Below are 20,727 nucleotides of genomic sequence, written 5' to 3'. Positions count from 1 at the left end.
GAAATGTTTTTCTGAGCATGCGAAGGATGTTGAAGCAGGATGAGGATACGGCGCTGACTTGTCTGTTCACTGAAAGTGAAGAGTCCAGGATGACGCCAAGGTTCCGTGCGTGGTCTGTCGGGATGGGTGCTTTTCCGAGGGCTTCCGGCCACCAGGAGTCGTCCCAAGCAGAGGGGGATTTACCTAAGATGAGGACTTCTGTTTTGTCTGAGTTCAGTTTCAGACGGCTTTGTTTCATCCATTCGGCGACTTCTTTCATTCCTTCGTGTAGGTTAGTTTTGGCGGTGCTGGGGTCCTTGGTGAGAGAAAGGATCAGTTGAGTGTCATCCGCGTAAGAGATGATGTTGAGGTTGTGTTGGCGGGCGATGGTCGCGAGGGGGCTCATGTATACGTTGAAGAGGGTGGGGCTGAGTGAGGATCCTTGTGGTACGCCGCAGACGATTTCAGAGGCCTCGGACTTGAATGGTGGGAGGCGGACTCTCTGGGTTCTTCCGGAGAGGAACGAGGTGATCCATTTCAGTGCCTTTCCTTGGATTCCGATGTTTTTGAGGCGCTGTAAAAGGGTGCTGTGGCAGACTGTGTCGAAGGCTGCAGAGAGGTCGAGGAGGATGAGGGCGACTGTGTCTCCATTGTCCAGAAGAGTTCGAATGTCGTCTGTTGCTGCGATGAGGGCGGTCTCAGTGCTGTGTTTGGCTCGGAATCCAGATTGTGAGGAGTCGAGGGATTTGTTGGCTTCGAGGAAGGCGGCGAGCTGGTTGTTGACAGCTTTCTCGATGACTTTGGCCGGGAATGGAAGAAGTGAGATGGGGCGGTAGTTTTTGAGTTCGGTGGGGTCTGCTGTTGGTTTTTTCAGAAGAGCGGTGAGTTCAGCGTGTTTCCAGTCTTCTGGGAAGGTAGCGGCGTTGAAGGAGCAGTTGATGACGTCTCGGAGGTGCGGAGCTATGACGGAGTCTGCTTTGTTGAAGATGTGGTGAGGGCATGGGTCTGTGGGGGATCCAGAGTGGATGGAATTCATCAGGCGGATGGTGTCCTCGGTGGTGATTGGGTTCCAGGCGTTGAGGGTGTTAACGGGGGGAAGATAGTCAGCTGATGGTAGGGTGGGTTGGCTTCCGGGTTGGTTGTCAAAGCTGTTGTGGATGTCAGCAATCTTGTTGTGGAAAAAAGAGGCTAGGGAGTCGCAGAGAGTTTGAGAGGGGGTGATGTCGTTGGAGTTGGCCGAGGGGTTGGAAAATTCCTTGACGATGTTGAAAAGTTCCTTGCTGTTGTGGGCGTTGTTGTCGAGTCGATCCTTGAATGCTGTTTTTTTGGCTTTTCGGATCAGTTGGTGGTGAGTACGGATGGCGTTTTTGAAGGCGTCCTTGTTGCTGGTGGATGAGTCTTTTTTCCAGGCCTTTTCAAGGGAGCGGCATAGTTTCTTGGATTTCTTGAGGTCCTCGTTGAACCATGAGGCCTTCTTGATTTTGTGTAGGCGTTTTTTCAGTGGTGCTAAGGTGTCTGCGGTGTTGGATAACCAAAGGGTGAGGTTGGAGGCGGCTTCGTTGGCGTCAGAAGAGAGGGCTGGGGAGGTTTGAAGGAGCGATGAGGAGATCTGTTCCGTGGTGATTTTGTTCCAGTTTCTTTGTAGAGTTGGTTGGAGGTGGATGATGGGTTTCGGCTTGTTGTAGGTGAAGTGGACGCAGCTGTGGTCAGTCCAGAGGAGCTCCGTAGTGTGGTTGAAAGAGACGTGGTTGCTAGAGGTGAAGATGGGGTCGAGTGTGTGACCTGCGATGTGGGTGGGGGAAGTGACCAGTTGTTTAAGTCCGAGGTTGGCGAGGTTGTCTAAGAGGGTGGCGGTGTTGCGGTCGTTGATCTTCTCAAGGTGGAAGTTGAGGTCTCCCAGGAGGATGTAGTCTTTGGAGGGGAGCGCGTGTGGGGTGATGAAGTCCGTGATGTCTTCACTGAATTTTGCGCGGGGTCCTGGTGGTCTGTAGAGGAGGGTGCCTCTGAGAGTGGTCTTGGGGTCGATGTGGATCTGGAAGTGAAGGTGTTCGGAGTTGGCGAGGTTGGCGTCAGAGCTGGTTGAGATGCGGATTGATTTCTTGTGGACGATAGCGATTCCTCCTCCTGTTTGGTCGGTGCGGTCTTTGCGTGTAATCTTATAGTCGTCAGGGATAGCGATGGCGATGTCTGGAGCGGAGGAGGCGTTCATCCATGTTTCCGTTAGGAAGGCGACGTCTGGAGAGATGGTGTCTAGTAGGTTCCAAAGGTCAATGGCGTGCCTGTGGACCGAGCGGGTGTTGAGAAGGATGCATTCTAGGTGGTTGGGGACGGGAATCTGTGGTGTGGTCGGAGCGGAGATGTTGACGGTGCCGCTGAATTTGCAGGAGTAGCAAGAGAAAGGTCCATGGGTGTGGCCAGGGGCGGATTGGACGCAGTTGGGGGCGCGGCCGGGGTTAAGGGCTAGGAGGGTGGCTGCATCGTAGGTAATGCGGGGGTGGGCAGAGCGAGGGGCAGGGGGTCTGGCGCTGGGCGCGGTCCAGGCGCGGACGGGCGTAGACGGGCTTACCTTTGGCGCACCTTCGGCGCGGATTGGGCGCGGTCGCTGCGCGTGAACGCTGCGCGTTAGAGGAACTACCATAAGTAGTTAGAGGAGGGGGAGGGGCGAGGGGTGGTCAGCTGGGAGGCGGGATGCGGGGTGGAGCTGCAGGCTGGGCCAAAACAACAACAAGAAAATGGCAGGCAAAGCGGAAGTGAGGACGACGGGGCTGGGGTGAGCAGGGTCGCCGGTCTAGTCAGTAGCGTAAACAGCCAAGCCAGCAAAAAAGAAATATGCGTCCTGAACGAGGATACACAACAACAATGCTAAAGATGTCAATAGCGCTAGCGTCAGACTTCGATCTACTTAATTCAGCCTGGGTACAATAGCGCTGGCGTTAGAATCGAATTGGTTAAATTAGGCGCAGGCACAATAGCGCTAGCGTGAGGTTCTAATGCAGGCAAGCGTAGGAAAAAGCGTGGGAGCAAGCAAGCAACGATACCACCGGAGGCTTGGAGGAGCTTGGTGGGAGCGACCTCAGCAGTTGGATGCAGAGCGGTCACAGCGATTCCCTGGGCGGAACGATGCTCTACTCTGTTGTGGGAGGGGTGGTCAGCTGGGAGGCGGGATGCGGGGTGGAGCTGCAGGCTGGGCCAAAACAACAACAAGAAAATGGCAGGCAAAGCGGAAGTGAGGACGACGGGGCTGGGGTGAGCAGGGTCGCCGGTCTAGTCAGTAGCGTAAACAGCCAAGCCAGCAAAAAAGAAATATGCGTCCTGAACGAGGATACACAACAACAATGCTAAAGATGTCAATAGCGCTAGCGTCAGACTTCGATCTACTTAATTCAGCCTGGGTACAATAGCGCTGGCGTTAGAATCGAATTGGTTAAATTAGGCGCAGGCACAATAGCGCTAGCGTGAGGTTCTAATGCAGGCAAGCGTAGGAAAAAGCGTGGGAGCAAGCAAGCAACGATACCACCGGAGGCTTGGAGGAGCTTGGTGGGAGCGACCTCAGCAGTTGGATGCAGAGCGGTCACCATATACGGTAATCTCAGCTAATGTTCCAGTTCCTTCTTCAGGGAAAAATAAACCTGGTTTCCTTTAAGGAACAAAGCCATACACTACTTAGGAAGCAGAACAAAACTGACTAATGTAATATAAAAATTAGGTCACCATGTACAAGAGTCACAGATCTACAATTTATCCTTACGTCCAATCAGGATACATAAATCTAGGGCTGCCTGTTCATTAAGGGAAGGGGCAGTAACGTGACTAACTGCAGGTGACACACTTTGATCCTGTATATCTCTTTTTATTTTCCTTCAATACCATTATAGCTAAATAGACATGCACTGGTGAAGTGTTGTCTCTCATGTTCACAGCATGAAATATCATTATCTGTGGAATTTAGTATCAGAATAAGTCTAATCAACTGTTGCGCAGCGATATGCATTGTCATGACGATCCCTTCACAACACAGGAGAACTTGTAATAGTATCAGAAGCAACAACATAAAACAAAAACATGCATAAAATAATAAAAAAACGCACATGTCAAGCCATCAGATATACCTGCTGTATACCAAGCACAAAAAGCATAGACAAATTACAATAGCATATGTAAATAAACGGTGACACACAACACCATGTCATGTACTTTATGCACTGTGAACCTGCAACCCAAAACCCAATATTCGGGCCTGCTTAATTTGTCAGGCTTAAAATCAAAATTACACAGTTTTTTTGTTTTAACTTTCCTCACCCTCCTTTTGGCAGCTGGTCACCAGTTAGTGGTGATCGGCTGTCAAATACAACTTACTGTATCGCTTCTGACACACAGGACCAGCAGGAACAATTCATAGAAGGACAAAATGCAAAAACATGAAAAACACACGAACACTTTAAAAAAAAAAAATTTAATTTAATAGGCAGCAGATGTCGACATGAAAGCCTCGCACAGTCCTCCAAGAGCTAAACATAACACCCCAGCAGAACTTTCTGGGCTGCTAGCAGCCACTGCAAGCATTCCTGGTCCCCGCCATTTTTCAAGGTTCCTATAGTGTGCAAGCATTAATGTCTTCTTGTCAGAGAAGCTTTTCCAAGCAATGATTTCTCCATCTGTTTACACTCACTCCTAACTCCCACCTTACTGACCTCAAGGTCAAAATCTGCCTCGCGCTCTGCGCTCCTCAGCCCGCTCTCCTCACCCTGAAGCTGTCAAAGACAAAAAGCCTTCCTAACTCTTCGTAACCTGCAATAATTAACCCTATTTAAAAACACTTTATATATATTACTTTTTTTAGGGGCTACAATTTATTTCTATACTTAGATTATTAAAACAGTTACTGTGAATAATTCGCAGAATCATAATAACATAACATACTAGCTTTAGAACAAATGTTTGTTACTACCCTAAGCAACGGTACTCAGTTCATCAACCTTAAATGGATGAACGTCTCAGTAGGTCCAGCTAGAGTTAGAACCTTCAACCCTGATATTAAACTCAAACCTCTGCACCGGGCACATTGGCTCACTGAGCCATTAAAAGCAACCCCAAATGGGAACAACCTGCAAATTTGTATTATACCTAAATGTATGCATTTACTGAAGCCTAATGCACTTTAAAGCTATTGTAAATGGCAAGAATGCTGTTTGAATAGTCTATTTTACCCAAATTCGACTTTGATATTTGGGACACTTAAAAATAAATATCCTATAATTGTGTATTAATCATCCTCAGAATGTACTTTACAGATTGCAGAGATTGGACATTAGACATATCTCATGTAAATTCTTAGAAAAATGAGTTTTTAATGCTGGCGCCAAGTGACATTCCATATGCAAATGTCCTCATTATGCAGTACAACACAACTTAAATTAAATTATAATGCTAGGAGGTCACAGTTTGAGTATTAAACTTTATAAATAGTAAAAAACGAATTTAGAAGCACTTATTTTTAATAATTATTTTTCATAATTAATAATTATTTTAATATACCCAATCATTTTTGATAATTCCACATATAAAAGCAAGCTGCATCCCTTGCCTATCATTTTAGACGCATTCATTTATAAGGCTAAGCACAGAAGCCTAACTTGAAACATGACAAATTTTTGCGCCATTTTTTTTTTTAAAAAGGACAATTATTATTTAGCAACAGAACCAAGAATATGCTTATAAAAATGCTTAAAGAGAGGAAACCCTTAATTGAAATGTCTTCCTGTAATACAAAATAATGAACCTTAGTTTTGGAACTTTTTTAAAACAACATTCTGAAATGCAAAGAATCACCCGTGTTTAACTGAGGGCGAAGTCCTGGCTGAGTAAATATTCCTGTTTATTTAGCTTGTCTCTCAGTGTTGTAACATGAGCACGGTGGCAGTCGTTTTCAAACTAAGACATAGCAATGCGTGTTCTATAATATGCATTTGAGTTCAGCTAAAATTTACTTCAGCTGAAGTGTTTGCCTGTTAATATCTAATACAATGTATGTTAGTAAAAAGTGCTATAAGTTTATTTTTCTACAAAACACACAATTTTGTTTTTGAGGCCTTTTTTATTCCTAGTGAATGTGAATTTTAATTTGAGTTTTTAAGCATTTAGACATTTTGCATAATAGACTGAAAACATCAATAAAAACCACAAACACACATTGAGCTCATTTCAGACATAAACAGAAAGGGGTCAAACACTCAGGGGACACAATACAGCGCGCTTTAGCCATTTATTTCGTAAATAGCGCCATCGCTATTTACTTACAGAAGTTGCACTAATGGGAAAACCACATAGACATTTAAACACACATTTAACCCACAGATCAACACTTAGGACTGAAACAAAGGACAGCCCACAGACTGTACTTAAACCAAACCATTTGTAAATACTAGTTGTAAGTCATATTTACAAGAAACGCTTCTCAATAGTGTTTCAAAAGACTACAAAAATAGCCCTACAGACTCCTGTATATCCAAGAAAAATTACAAAAAGGGGTGGTGATGGACAGAGTATCTGAGTTAATCAGAACACTCCTACCCAGTCAACAGATCAGGGCTTGATCCATCACCGTTTTGTAGCTCACTGCACCATCCCAGTTCAGAACCTGGCTATATGCAAATTAGTCTGTCCCTGGCCCAGTGCATCATGGGAACAGGGCAGACCAAACTACCAAGCCAATTCTTTACTGGAAAGGAAACAAGCTTCCGGGGACCGGTTTCTGGCATTACAGCCGTCTTCGGCCCGGCTTGCTTGAATCCTGATGGTGCAACGAGCAAGGGACTCATGTCTGAGCATACCCTTCCACACTCATGGTGGCCAAAATAATTACAAAAAGGGGGTGGTGATGGACAGAGTATCTGAGTTAAACAGAACACTCCTACCCAGTCAACAGATCAGGGCTTGATCCATCACCGTTTTTTAGCTCACTGCACCATCCCAGTTCAGAACCTGGCTATATGCAAATTAGTCTGTCCCTGGCCCAGTGCATCATGGGAACAGGGCAGACCAAACTACCAAGCCAATTCTTTACTGGAAAGGAAACAAGCTTCCGGGGACCGGTTTCTGGCATTACAGCCGTCTTCGGCCCGGCTTGCTTGAATCCTGATGGTGCAACGAGCAAGGGACTCATGTCTGAGCATACCCTTCCACACTCATGGTGGCCAAAATAATTACAAAAAGGGGGTGGTGATGGACAGAGTATCTGAGTTAATCAGAACACTCCTACCCAGTCAACAGATCAGGGCTTGATCCATCACCGTTTTGTAGCTCACTGCACCATCCCAGTTCAGAACCTGGCTATATGCAAATTAGTCTGTCCCTGGCCCAGTGCATCATGGGAACAGGGCAGACCAAACTACCAAGCCAATTCTTTACTGGAAAGGAAACAAGCTTCCGGGGACCGGTTTCTGGCATTACAGCCGTCTTCGGCCCGGCTTGCTTGAATCCTGATGGTGCAACGAGCAAGGGACTCATGTCTGAGCATACCCTTCCACACTCATGGTGGCCAAAATAATTACAAAAAGGGGGTGGTGATGGACAGAGTATCTGAGTTAAACAGAACACTCCTACCCAGTCAACAGATCAGGGCTTGATCCATCACCGTTTTTTAGCTCACTGCACCATCCCAGTTCAGAACCTGGCTATATGCAAATTAGTCTGTCCCTGGCCCAGTGCATCATGGGAACAGGGCAGACCAAACTACCAAGCCAATTCTTTACTGGAAAGGAAACAAGCTTCCGGGGACCGGTTTCTGGCATTACAGCCGTCTTCGGCCCGGCTTGCTTGAATCCTGATGGTGCAACGAGCAAGGGACTCATGTCTGAGCATACCCTTCCACACTCATGGTGGCCAAAATAATTACAAAAGGGGGTGGTGATGGACAGAGTATCTGAGTTAATCAGAACACTCCTACCCAGTCAACAGATCAGGGCTTGATCCATCACCGTTTTTTAGCTCACTGCACCATCCCAGTTCAGAACCTGGCTATATGCAAACTAGTCTGTCCCTGGCCCAGTTCAGAAACTCTGTCCATCACCAACCCTTGTTGTTAAATATTTTGTCCACCCTAAGCGTGGAAGGGTATACTCAGATGTGAGTCCCTTGCTCATTGCACCATCAGGATTCAAGCAAGCCGGGCCGACGACGGCTGAAATGCCAGAAACCGGTCCCCGGAAGCTTGTTTCCTTCCCAGTGTAAGAATTGGCTTGGTAGTTTGGTTTGCCCTGTTCCCATCATGCACTGGGACAGGAACAGACTAATTTGCATATAGCCAGGTTCTGAACTGGGATGGTGCAGTGAGCTAAAAAACGGTATTGGATCTAGCCCTGATCTCTTGACCGGGTGAGAGTATTCTGCTTAATTCAGAAACTCTGTCCATCACCAACCCTTGTTGTTAAGTATATCCAAGAAGCCAAAATACTCTCAATTCACTAGCTTTGGCTGGCAGAACACCAAAAATCGCTCTGCATATCTCCATTCATAAGATTGCGCAGAACAAAGGATCCTTGTATGTATTATGTCCATATTTTAATTCCCTGGGGATACAAAATCACCAAGGAAGAAATATGTTTTTAAACCTAAACCTATTTAGGTATTCCCTCTAGGAGAGCCGGCTAATTTACTTCACATCACACTATGGTACCTCCAAAAAAAGCAACACATTCTTCAATGTGAGCTTGAAACAGGCATGCCAAAAATATTGCAGAATATGCAAATATTATAATCAAAGTAGTGCTTAAGGTACTCTCCGTACGTTGCACCGTTCAAATTTTATACAAAGTAGAGAAAAGTCTCCTCATTACCTGCCTACACAAATTGCAATTTGCATATCAAATCCATACATATCCAAAGTTGGCCAACACAAATTCCAAAGCTAAGCGTTACTAAACTACCTTACTCTTACCAATCAAAAGGTTGTCCTAATTCTAGCTGCCAAGTTCTGAATGACCTAACGGTCTTTTTTAGAATACTCACGCCAAAAAGGTTCTCAGTCAGGAGTGACATCATGTGGAGGATCAAAATCAGGAAGATCAGAAATATACTGGGCTGTAGAGACAAAGAATCCCCAGAATCTCCGTGCACAGAGTACCTCCTTAGTAGAGTCCTGTCCTGTCCTCGTCAGTAGATTCCAGTCTCCTGACAAGATCACTCCCTCAGATAGTCACTTATCTGATGAGGTCCCCGATGGCGCGCCAATTGAAGAAATCAAAACTCCTTCTCAGGGGTCTCACTAATACTTGATCCTTTTAAACTCACAAAGAAGAAGTTGGCACAGAAGCTGAAATATAAAATAACATCTTTATTAAACTCAAATGAGTGTGACTACGTCACACAGAAGCCGTAGCAACTGAATGAGGCAGTCCAAAGAGTACAGAACACTGGGACCTTATATATGTGAGGGTTACATAAAAGCAAGGGGCAGTCCTAGCTCATGCAAGCATGCAAAATGCCTAATATGGACATGCAAGATCTGCCAAATATTAGCCAATAGGAAAACAGTCAAAACAAGGCATCATGTAACCAGAAGGTCCCCCTTGAGTCGTGTTTTTGCCCAACCCCATAAGTCAATCAATGACAGCACCTATAGGTCAATCAGTAATGGCAGGACATGTCTGTATGCTTCAAAAGAAAGGTTGTGAAATAAGAAAACACAGGGAGAGAATAGCAAAGGCCAAAAGATAAGATACTGCAGGAGAAGAATACTAAAGGCTAACAGATAGTTGATACAGGGATTAGGTAGTCCAGACAAGGATTAGTTAGGCCGGCTGGTGTCTGAGATTGGTTTCAAAACAAGGACGGAGGGGGTTTTCGACATGTTGCAGTCCAAAGGGCAGAGACACTTCGTTCATCGAGCAGCCTGTGTAAAGGCAACACAAAATGGCGACGGAATACAAAATAGAGTTGAAACTGAATTACCTCAAGAGGCAACGCACCGCTTTGCGCTTTGACGACTGAATTACTGTCATAGTGTTGCAATGGTTCAGCGACCCCCGCGCACAAGATAAGTCAGCAGGGAGCTGCCATGGTTGGCTCCTTAATCTATTCTATGCGCAACATCCTTGAAATTAGCTACATAAATTGGTGTGACGGCAATGCTAGACTTAATATAGCAGCTACAGTTCTTGGAGATGGCACTTAAAGTGCTACTGGGTGGCACTCGCCAGTTGTAGTTTTAATACGGCGCAAGGGCCTCGCGCAAATGAAACTCAAAACGAGTTTGCAAAAAAGCATCAATATACACGAGTATCCTTCCTTTATGACTGTACAAAAGTGGTGGAGTAGTTCTTCTGATTGTAGTTGTAAATCACACTGCTTTTGACCTCATGGTGACCCTGCTTGAACATGCTCCAACTAACGCAGCCGGCCCGATGTGCTTGTAGGCGGCTTGCTGTGTACTCCTTCCCCATCCTTATTGCAATGAAATATGCTACTTTGCAAGGCCGGCCCATCTAGGGATGTAGGCACCATGCTGTGTTCTATGCTTTATATTCTTAATAAAGGTTTTGAAATAAATAAAAAAAAAATAAACTAATTTCTGTGTCACCTTACCCCTGAGTGACATGGATAATGTGATACAAGTCTCATTGTGCACAAATGATACACCCTGTTGATCCCAGGCTGCATGATTGAAAGGAGAACCTGATAAATGGGTTAACTGACGTGCAATGGCAGGTCCAGGCAACTTTTTCAACAGGCAGCTTGGAGTGGGTTGATCTGAAAGTCCAGAAAGAATAAAACCTTCTATGTTTTTACGTACACACACTGTTATTTTGTGTGTGTGTGAGATTATAGTGTGCCCGTATTTCCAAGCAAAAGCGCTGAATGACAGTCTAAAAAAGCATAAACAATCACAGACGTTTCATGCTGGGATTAATAGGCATGATAGATTTTATACGGTGTGAAAGTTATTGATCTTAAACAAACCCTTGTTCATATTAAGTGCATTGACTGTTATAGCTAGTATAATTCATGGAAATAATATACCTGCTGAAGAGAACAGTTATAGTGTATCACTAATCATCATACCCAAGCCTCAGCCACTGTATGCGCTGTTCGCTGGTAGGGGTATTGTATACAATAAAGGGCTTGGACCCTGTCCATTGCTTACCAGTCTTTGGCTTCATTGTCGCTCTTCTGTGCTGCCGCCTAATTGGCTGAGCATTTTAGGCATCACTTTCCGTTTCTTTAGGACCTAGCATCTTCTTGATAAGTGCCCTTCTGCTGCTTGAGCTGTGATTGAGATACTACAGAGATTTGTGTGCACACCACACAATTCCACTCCAAACAATTTCACTCCACACAGTGTCACACAATTATCCAGTATTGATCTCTCTTTCATAGATTCACATGCCTGAATCATTCCCCGTCATCGAGTTGGGAGTCCCACAGTAACATAATCAAGCAATATCTAAATGATGCCATTGGCTATAATGACCCTACGCCATGTTTCAAATAGCCTATTTATGTCCTTTTTACAAAAAAAAGGACCAAATGTTGAATGCTGCAAATCAGCTGCTAGCACCCTCTAGAACTCTCCTAGCTGAGACAGTTTCCCTCAGATTTTCACCACACCTTGTGTGTGAAGGAAGTCTCCCTGAGTTCTATTCATTTTTCTACATTCAAGCTTCTAGAATTCTTCTTGAAAATTGATCTTCACCAACATGTCAGATAAAACAGGCCTTTTCCACCCATGTAAGACCTGTGGCAGGAAAAGAGTTCATGTGAATGATCTACACACTGACCTTGTGGCGATCCTCCTGAGCCTCGTCCTAGAGAAATGGCGCATTTACCACCATCTCTAATCCAAGACCTTCAAGTCATTTTAGTGGACTATAGGCAGAGATTTCCACCCCAAGATGTCCAGATTGAGCCACACCATTACAGCCGCAGTCCACAGGAACACCAGCTTTACCTCAACCAACAACGCCTGCAATACCGCACCCTTCAATTTAGGCTCCTGGCCAGGAAAACCCCTCTTCTTCAGATGAAGAGATAGAGGAAGGAAAGATCCCGGAATCCTCACCCACCTGCAGATCCCTGGGATGATTAGATCATTCCTACTCTCTCTCCTCCGCCGCATCACCCAGCGGACTGACCTCCAGAAGACATCGGATGGGGTTCCAAAACTTGATGGAGAAAGTGTCCCAACAGATTCCATTTTCCCATGGCTGTGAAACATACAGATTGCTTTCTGTATGAGTTTAAGGAGGAGGCCAGGAAATCTATTCACACAACCCCCATAATAGATTGTTTGGTAGGAGAGAGTAAAAATAATGAAGATGCTGGCCACAATATCACCAGTGCACCCTCGAATAGATAAGAAGAATAGGGCCCCTGAGGATTCCCCTTCTTGCCTGACATGTCAGCTGAAGCTGGATTCTGTCATTTCGCCGGCAGCCCCGATCTTGACTTCCCCTGATTAGGAGAGGTGTAGACTGGATATCATGGGTAAGCGCTTTTCTACAATGGCGGCAGTTACCATCTGTGCCGTCAATGCTCTAGCCATCATTGGCCGTTGAGATCAGCAGATGTGGTCAGATATGGCATCTTTGTTAGACCTCATCCCTGAAAATAAAAAACAAGAGGCAAGGAAGATCCTTCTAGAGGGTGAATGAGCAATGTAACCATTGACTGTACTATGGATATAGTTAACACAAGTTTCTGACAACTGGCAAGCGCAGTAGTGTTAAGGCACCAGGGATGGTTGAAGGCCACCACCTTCAGACCTAAAGTCCAAACAAAGATCTTGACTATGGCATTCAATGGAGATTCCATATTCGGCAAGCACATCAATGAGGTTCTGTTCTCCATAAAAACTGACACAGCAAAGTCATTAGGCACCTTCCAGTATAGAAAGATGCCTTTCAGAAAAGCAAAGGGGTATGGGTTTCCCACATACAGAGGCAGTTTTCAGAGGGATCAGCAATACTAGCCATATTAGGCGCAATACAGGCAGATCTATCCGCCTTCCACCTACCTACAGTCTTCTACGGCTGGTTTTTCTTGTCAAGGAGACTGGAAGAGTAGACCGTCCCAAGGGCCAGAGAACAAAAAGAAACAGTGAGCCTTTCACTCACATGGGTGGAAAGATTTGCAGTTTCTACCAGCCATGGGAGAGCATAACATCAGACCCATGGGTGTTGGATCTAATTGCCTTTGGTCATACTCTGGAGTTCCAACTACTCCACCCAAGGGAACCCCTTGTCTTCGTTTATTGTACAAGGAAGTAAAGATCATGCTCTCAAAAGGTGCAATCAAGGAGGTTCCAACTCTACAAAGGGGTTGGGGTTTCTACTCCCATTTTTTCTTAATAATGAAAAGTCAGGGCAGTGGAGACCAATACTGGATCTCTGAAAGCTCAACAAGTACCTGAGAAAGCAAACTTTCAGGATGACTTTAGCCAAGATCCTGTGTCGCCTCAACAAAGGAGACTTTATGATCTCACTCAATCTGCAAGACGTATATTTCCCACGTCCCCATCCATCTTAAACACCGAAGATTCTTCAGGTTTACAGTAGCTGGTACCCACTACAAGTTCAAAGTTCTCCCTTTCGACCTCTAGTCAGCACCCATAATATTTACAAAATGCCTTCCACCAGTGGCCGCGACCTTATGCTCTCAAATCACCAAGTATTCCCCTACTTGGACGAGTGGCTACTGAAGGTACCAACAGCAAGCCAAGCGGCCAGAACCATGAATGTTTGTCTCCAGCTATTCAACAAACTAGGGCTGAGAGCGAACATTAAAAAGTCTTCATTTCTTCCCAGTCAGTTAACACCATTTCTGGGAGCCAGGTTGGATACGATCCTATGCAAAGCCTTTCATATCAGACAAACGACAGGCACGTCTGTGGCAGCTGGCTGTGGCCATCTCAAGAAGAAAGTCCATTTCATTAAGAAGGTACAAGTCGCTCCTAGAAATGTGCTCATCTGCAATTGGCCTAGTGCCCTTAGCCAGACTCAAACAAGACCACTTCAGGAAGAGCTTCAGAAACAATGGCTGCAAACGTCGGGATCCTTCGAAGATACCCTTCCAAAAACCCCAGCGATGAACACAGCAATGCAGTGGTGGTGTCATGGACCAAATCTTTCGAAAGGCCTCACTTTCCTGAAAGATTCCAGACTACCTCCTGATAACGGATGCCTTCCTGGAAGGCTGGGGAAGTCACTTGCAGGACCTCGTAGGACCTCCAAATCCCAGCCAAATGGTCCAATTCTCAAAAGCAAAGACACTCAACGACGGGGAATGATAAAGGTGTGTGAATCTATGAAAGATATCAATACTGGATAACCGAAGTTCAGGTAAGTAAATTATTTTCTTCCACTCCAGGCAGTGCCACACAGTTTCATTCTAAGCCACACAATTCCATTCCACACAGTGCCACACAATTCCACTACAGACAGTGCCACACAATTCCACGCCACATAATGTCACACAATTCAACTCCTTATAGTACCACTCCACTCCATTTAATTCCACTCCACTCCTTACAATTCCACTCCACTTCTTTCCACACAGTGCCACCCCAAGCCACACAATTCTACTCCACACAATGCCACTCTCTGCCTCACAATTCCACTCCACACAGTTCCATATAGTTCCACTCCATGCCACATAGTTCCACTCCATGCCACATAATGTTACACAGTTTCACACCACACAGTTCCACTCAACTCCACACAATTCCACTAAACTCCACACAATTCCACACATTACCACACAGTTCCACTTCACACCACATAATAATACACAATTACACAGCCCTCCACTCCAAACAATACCACACAATTACACACAGTGTCACATAAATACACTCCTCAGAGTTCCACACAATTCCCTCCACACATTGTCAGACAGTTCCACTCCGTGAAATTCCACTCCAGTACACTATCTGCCACACAATGCCACTCCACACAATTGCACTCCACTCAGTTGCACTCAACTCCATGCCAACACAATTCCACTCTACAGTGCCACACAATAGAACTCCACACAAAGCCACATAAATCCATGCCACATAATGCCAAACAATTCCATTCCACATAATCCCACACAGTTTAACTCCAAGCTACATAATGCCACACAATTCTACTCCATCCTACACAGTGCCACATAATTCTACTCCACTCAATGCCACACAATTCCAAGCCATGCCACTTCATGCCAGTCCATGCAACACAGTGCCACACAATTCCACACCACACCATTCCACTTCAGTCCAATCCACTCAATGCCACTCCACACAATTCCACTCCACACAGTGCCACACAATTCCAATACAGACAGTGCCACACAATTCCACGCCACACAATGTCACACAATTCAACTCCTTATAGTACCACTCCACTCCATATAATTCCACTCCACTCCTTACAATTCCACTCCACTTCTTTCCACACAGTGCCACCCCAAGCCACACAATTCTACTCCATACTACTCCACCTAATGCCACACACTGCCACTCCACTCAGTTCCCCTTCACTCCATCTCATACAATACCACACAGTTCTACTCCACAAAATTCCACTCTCCTCCACATAATTCCAATCCATTCTACACCACACAAATCCTCTCTACGGCACACAATTCCACTCCACACAATGCAACACAGTTCTGCTCCACTCATTCCCAGACAATTTCACTTCACGCCACATGATTGCACTCCACATCACACTATTCTACTCCATGCCCCACGATTCAACTCCACACAATGCCACTCTCTGCCACACAATTCCACTCCACACAGTTCCATATAGTTCCACTCCATGCCACATAATGTTACACAGTTTCACTCCACACAGTTCCACTCAACTCCACACAATTCCACTCAACTCCACACAATTCCACGCATTACCACACAGTTCCACTTCACACCACATAATAACACACAATTACACAGCCCTCCACTCCAAACAATACCACACAATTACACACAGTGTCACATAAATACACTCCACGGAGTTCCACACAATTCCCTCCACACATTGTCAGACAGTTCCAATCCGTGAAATTCCACTCCAGTACACTATCTGCCACACAATGCCACTCCACACAATTGCACTACACTCCACTCAGTTGCACTCAACTCCATGCCAACACAATTCCACTCTACAGTGCCACACAATAGCACTCCACACAAAGCCACATAAATCCATGCTACATAATGCCAAACAATTCCATTCCACATAATCCCACACAGTTTAACTCCAAGCTACATAATGCCACACAATTCTACTCCATCCTACTCAGTGCCACATAATTCTACTCCACTCAATGCCACACAATCCCAAGCCATGCCACTTCATGCCAGTCTATGCAACACAGTGCCACACAATTCCACACCACACCATTCCACTTCAGTCCAATCCACTCAATGCCACTCCACACAATTCCACACCACACAGTGCAACACAATTTCACTCAACACCTTATCCACACAATTCCACTTCACACATTGTCACACCATTTCAGTCCACTACAACACTGTCACTCTACTCGATGCCAATCCATGCCTCACAATTCAGCTCCAAACAATGCTGCTCCACCTCATGCCATTCAGTTGCACTCCATGTCACACAGTGCCACTCCACTCAATGAGACACAATTCCACTTCACTCCACACAATTCAACTCTACACCACATTGTGCCACTCGACTCCATGCCATACATTGCCACTCCACGCATTTGCACTCCATGCCACACAATGCCACTCCAATCCATTCAGTAGCACTCCACACAATTACACTCCACTCAGTTCCACTCCATGCCACACAATACCACTCTATGACGCACACTGCCACCCCACTCCACACAGTGCCACTCCACTCCACCAAAGCCAGTAGATCTCCGATAGGCGAGACCTAATGGCCTTGATTATGATTGTTGGGGTTTATACCCCTGATCAGTCAATATGCCTAAAGTGAAACTATGATAGGTTTTGATTAGAAAAATCACTTTTACGGTGCAAACCCAAAGTAGTTCAGAATAATGTTACAAGGAAAGGCACGTTGAAACAGGAACCGAATCAGCAATAGGTACTGAACAACCTTAATAACAAAGAGTAAAAACCGATCATTGGTAAAGCCAACAGGCTCCCCAACACAAGACCTATTGGCTTTATTATTGTTTTTTTTTAATTGATGTTCAGCAGCGCTGCTGAAGAAAAGAAAATGGTGCTAAAACTTTTACTTTCAACCTGCACTGCTGTACAACATGGCAAAGAAAGCTTTGACAAAATCAAATAGCTCTACTCGTTTTCTTCGTCAATGGTTTTTGAGAAGGTCTCACATAAGCAAGACCTATTGCCTTTGTCAATGCTTGTTTTCTTAGTAAATTAATGTATTTATTGTAAGTTCTTTAATATGCTTATTGTATTGACATTGTTTCCTTTTTTGTAATGATATTCTCGTTTTGCATCAGTGTGAAATAAATGATTGTTTACGATTAATAACCAATGTCCATCTACACTGTTTTTCATTTTTGGTCTATCAGAGACAGAATTTAGAAGATTGTGATAATTATGGTGGAGACGAAGATGATGGGGATGAAGATGATGCAACAGATGACGAAAATTAATCTTTATCGCACTGCTAATTTAACTTTTCCTGGATTAAAGGAATTAAAGTCGTCTAAGCACTTGAAAGACTTTTAAATTCCGAGTGCTGTTGTAAAATGCCTTTAATTAATCCAGAAGCAAGAAATCAATCGCCTTCCTATTTGAACTGACCATAGTAGTATTGACTCGACCATCGTAGTATTGACTTGGTTATCTGGTTATGCCATGATTTGAATTTTCTTAAAAACATTTAGGCATCCTTTCGTGTAAGTTCTATAATGCCACTGCCTGAGAAGAATGCCTCAAGTTTGAATTGTTCCTATGCCCGATTTTGAACTTTTAATGTTGAGATATTTTAATAAAACAAAGCAGTTCACTTTAAATGTTGCAGGATTAATTTGAAAAAGTTTTCAAGTCTTTTTGTAATATAATGTGCCTTTGTTCTTTGGGTGGAAAAATAAAATGTGTTCCAACTCACCACCAAATAGTTTTCTTTTCTTGTAAAAGAAATGTCCTGTCTTGCTGAGTGGTTCCCCAGTTTAGATACTTTGAGTATTGCAGAGTTTCTTGTAAAACCAAAGCCCTCTCTTAAAGTCCAGGGTGCCCTCTGTTGAATTACATGATGACCAGAGCCCTCTGTTGAATTACATGCTGGCCACAGTAGAGAACATCACTTTGATCATTATCCTTCTGGAGCCATTCGTTAGATTTGGACAATAGTGAGGTTACTGATTTGAACCTTCACCTTCAAAGCTTAAATCTTTCCCTCACACTGTTTTAGATGCTCGAGTGGCTAATAACAAGTTTATCTCCTTTTCCTTCAAGTGTAAGAATTGTTTCAGCTCCTACTGCAGCTTCATCATATGTATTTATATTTTATTTTTATTTTCCAGAGAATTAACTTGTATTTGACCAGGTGCTTTCTGGCATTTCTCAAACAAGGTATTGTTTCTGTTTTTGTATTTTCAGCGAGCAGTTAGAGGGTACAATTATTTTTAGGTCTTGCTTAGCGAATGCAGCGCATGCGCTGCCTTGCCTTGGCAGGACTATTATTGTCGGTTTTGCTAGCGAAGGGAGACAAATCATGTGCGCTCACGGACGGGCGATGTGCACGAGCATGGCGTCTCTTCTCTGGTGTCTCCTCTCACACTTCTCTCCTCGCACGCTTCATTTAGCTTTCATTTTCACTGGCAGACGCACGCTCTTGTTTTCCATTGCATTCTGCGTGTCTTTTCATTACTGCCTTTCAGCAGAACACGCACGCGTAGGGACAGGAGATATGCACGCACGCTTTAATGCAGGGACCGCTTGTTGAAGCTTGGATGTAAACAGCCCAATGCGTGAAGAACCGTGATTGGCCTCTCAGCGTCTTCAGACCACAGCTCGGAGCTTGGTTGAATAATTAGAACATGTGGAAGGGAGGACGCGAGGTGCAATCTATTTATTTATTTTTAACAGGCTGGGTCCTGTCAGCAGGCCGTCCGTTAAGGTGCTCAGGTGATTTTTCTAAAGAAAGTTTAAACTCGCAGGATTAGCGACCTCAGCAAACCTTCAAGACAGAGAGAGCATTTAGAAATGCCCTTGAGGTTTCCATTAGCCTGTGGCGAGCTTGGCAAACATGCCAGTGGAAGCTGGGCCAAGGAGGGAGCTGGAGAGCGCTCGGGCTGGAACCCCAGGCTTCTCCCTGCTCTCTGCCGGGGACCCGTAGGCTCAGTCTGTGGGCCCCGGTCTGTGTGTGCATTCTACCCTCCTGCGGGGGACGGAAACGGGGAGCTTTGGCCTACCACCCCCACCTCGAGGCGGCGCTTGATGGAGACACTGAGTCTCGACGTAGTGCTTAGAAGCATGAACGGGGCGGATCACAAGTTTGGGAGTGTTGGTGAGTGTCGTTCAAGGCACTGCTGGGCACGAGCTGACCTGTTGTGCTCCACTCTTGGTATTTATGTGCTGGACATGTCTTTACTTTTTTCTTATGTCTCCATTACGTTGCCCGAATATCTTTATATCTATCTGTCAGTATCTTCTAATCTGTATTCGTGTATGTTTTCCTCTGTTTTTCCATTTTTCTCTTCCCATTTATGTTGTCTTGATCTTTAGCTCTTTGTCTGTTCTTCTCTACATTTGCTATTTTCCTTGTTCCCCAGTTCCCAAATATATGTCTGAAATCCTTGACATGCTATAATCTCTGTATTTCCTCTTAACTCGTTTTATCTGTTTAGTGCCCCCACCTCCTCCCATCCTTGGCAGTTCATCCATGTTTTTAGTGGTAATGTTTTTTCTCTTTGACGTTTCCCTGAGACGCTCTTTAATTTGTGTCTTGTATTTGTCTCCTTTAAATATCCATTTCTCCCACTGTACTTTCCTTCACCAGTGAGGCGTTCTGCCTCCTTTCATATTTTAATTTCATGCTCTGGCGACTGTCGCCAGTAACGGCATGGGAATTAACATGATTGATAGATTATCAACATTGCGCTAAGAAACCGAGCCATGGAAGTCATAGCCTTCCTCTGAACCTGAGCAAGCAGTATATAGCTAAGGCTTTCTGTGGTGTAAGCTCAGTGCTGTAGGACACATTATACTTCATTTTGCTTTGTGTATGATACTGAGTTTTTTCTCGCCACAGTTTCTGGTCTGTTGCCCATTTATAATTTTCCCTTATTGGGTATTCCTTAAATGGAAGGTTTTAATTATTGTGTTTTTACTGTTCGACGTTAGGTGATCAGCATTCACTAATGTGAAGTTCAGAGTAAATTTTGTAAAATTCCTTTCCCTTTCTTCTCACTATAATTTGAATGTGTTTGCAGTTCTGTACATGCTCCTTTTAATGCATTGTACCCTGTGTACAAATGTCTGTAATACTCAATAACTGATTACACTCTCATTAAAAGCAAGTGGTAAGGGCATCTAAAATCTGATCAAACTCAGAGTTCAATTTAATATTCTCAATATACATAGGGCTTTTACAGCAGAAAAATGATTGTTACAATCCAGTTGACTCGTTTCACTAAATTACATTGCGTTTTCAAGACTTAGACAAGCTATCATTTCAAGTTGTTGCAACTTAGATAAAAAATGTTGTATCTGTGTGTTTTTATTTTTTTGCCTGTCTTTTGTTAAGTTATCAAGCTATAGCTCCGGTGGTTGATGCCTCACAATAAGCT

The 20,727-nt window shown here is 44.6% G+C and overlaps 1 protein-coding gene across 1 annotated transcript in view; it reads left to right on the top strand.

Annotated features, from left to right (window-relative positions):
- Nucleotides 1–17,943, top strand: part of CIBAR1 (CBY1 interacting BAR domain containing 1) — a 422,832-nt gene extending 404,889 nt beyond the window's left edge. The window contains exon 9 of the mRNA XM_078687046.1: nt 17,503–17,943. Coding sequence (XP_078543172.1) covers nt 17,503–17,586 — 84 coding nt within the window. The 3' untranslated portion in view covers nt 17,587–17,943. The remainder of the gene's footprint in view (nt 1–17,502) is intronic.
- The last annotated feature ends 2,784 nt before the right edge of the window (nt 17,944–20,727 follow it).

The sequence above is a fragment of the Lissotriton helveticus genome, chromosome 4_1 (assembly GCF_964261635.1).
Source record: "Lissotriton helveticus chromosome 4_1, aLisHel1.1, whole genome shotgun sequence".
NCBI classification, from domain to species: domain Eukaryota; kingdom Metazoa; phylum Chordata; class Amphibia; order Caudata; family Salamandridae; genus Lissotriton; species Lissotriton helveticus.
This window is presented reverse-complemented; position numbering and strand designations above follow the sequence as displayed.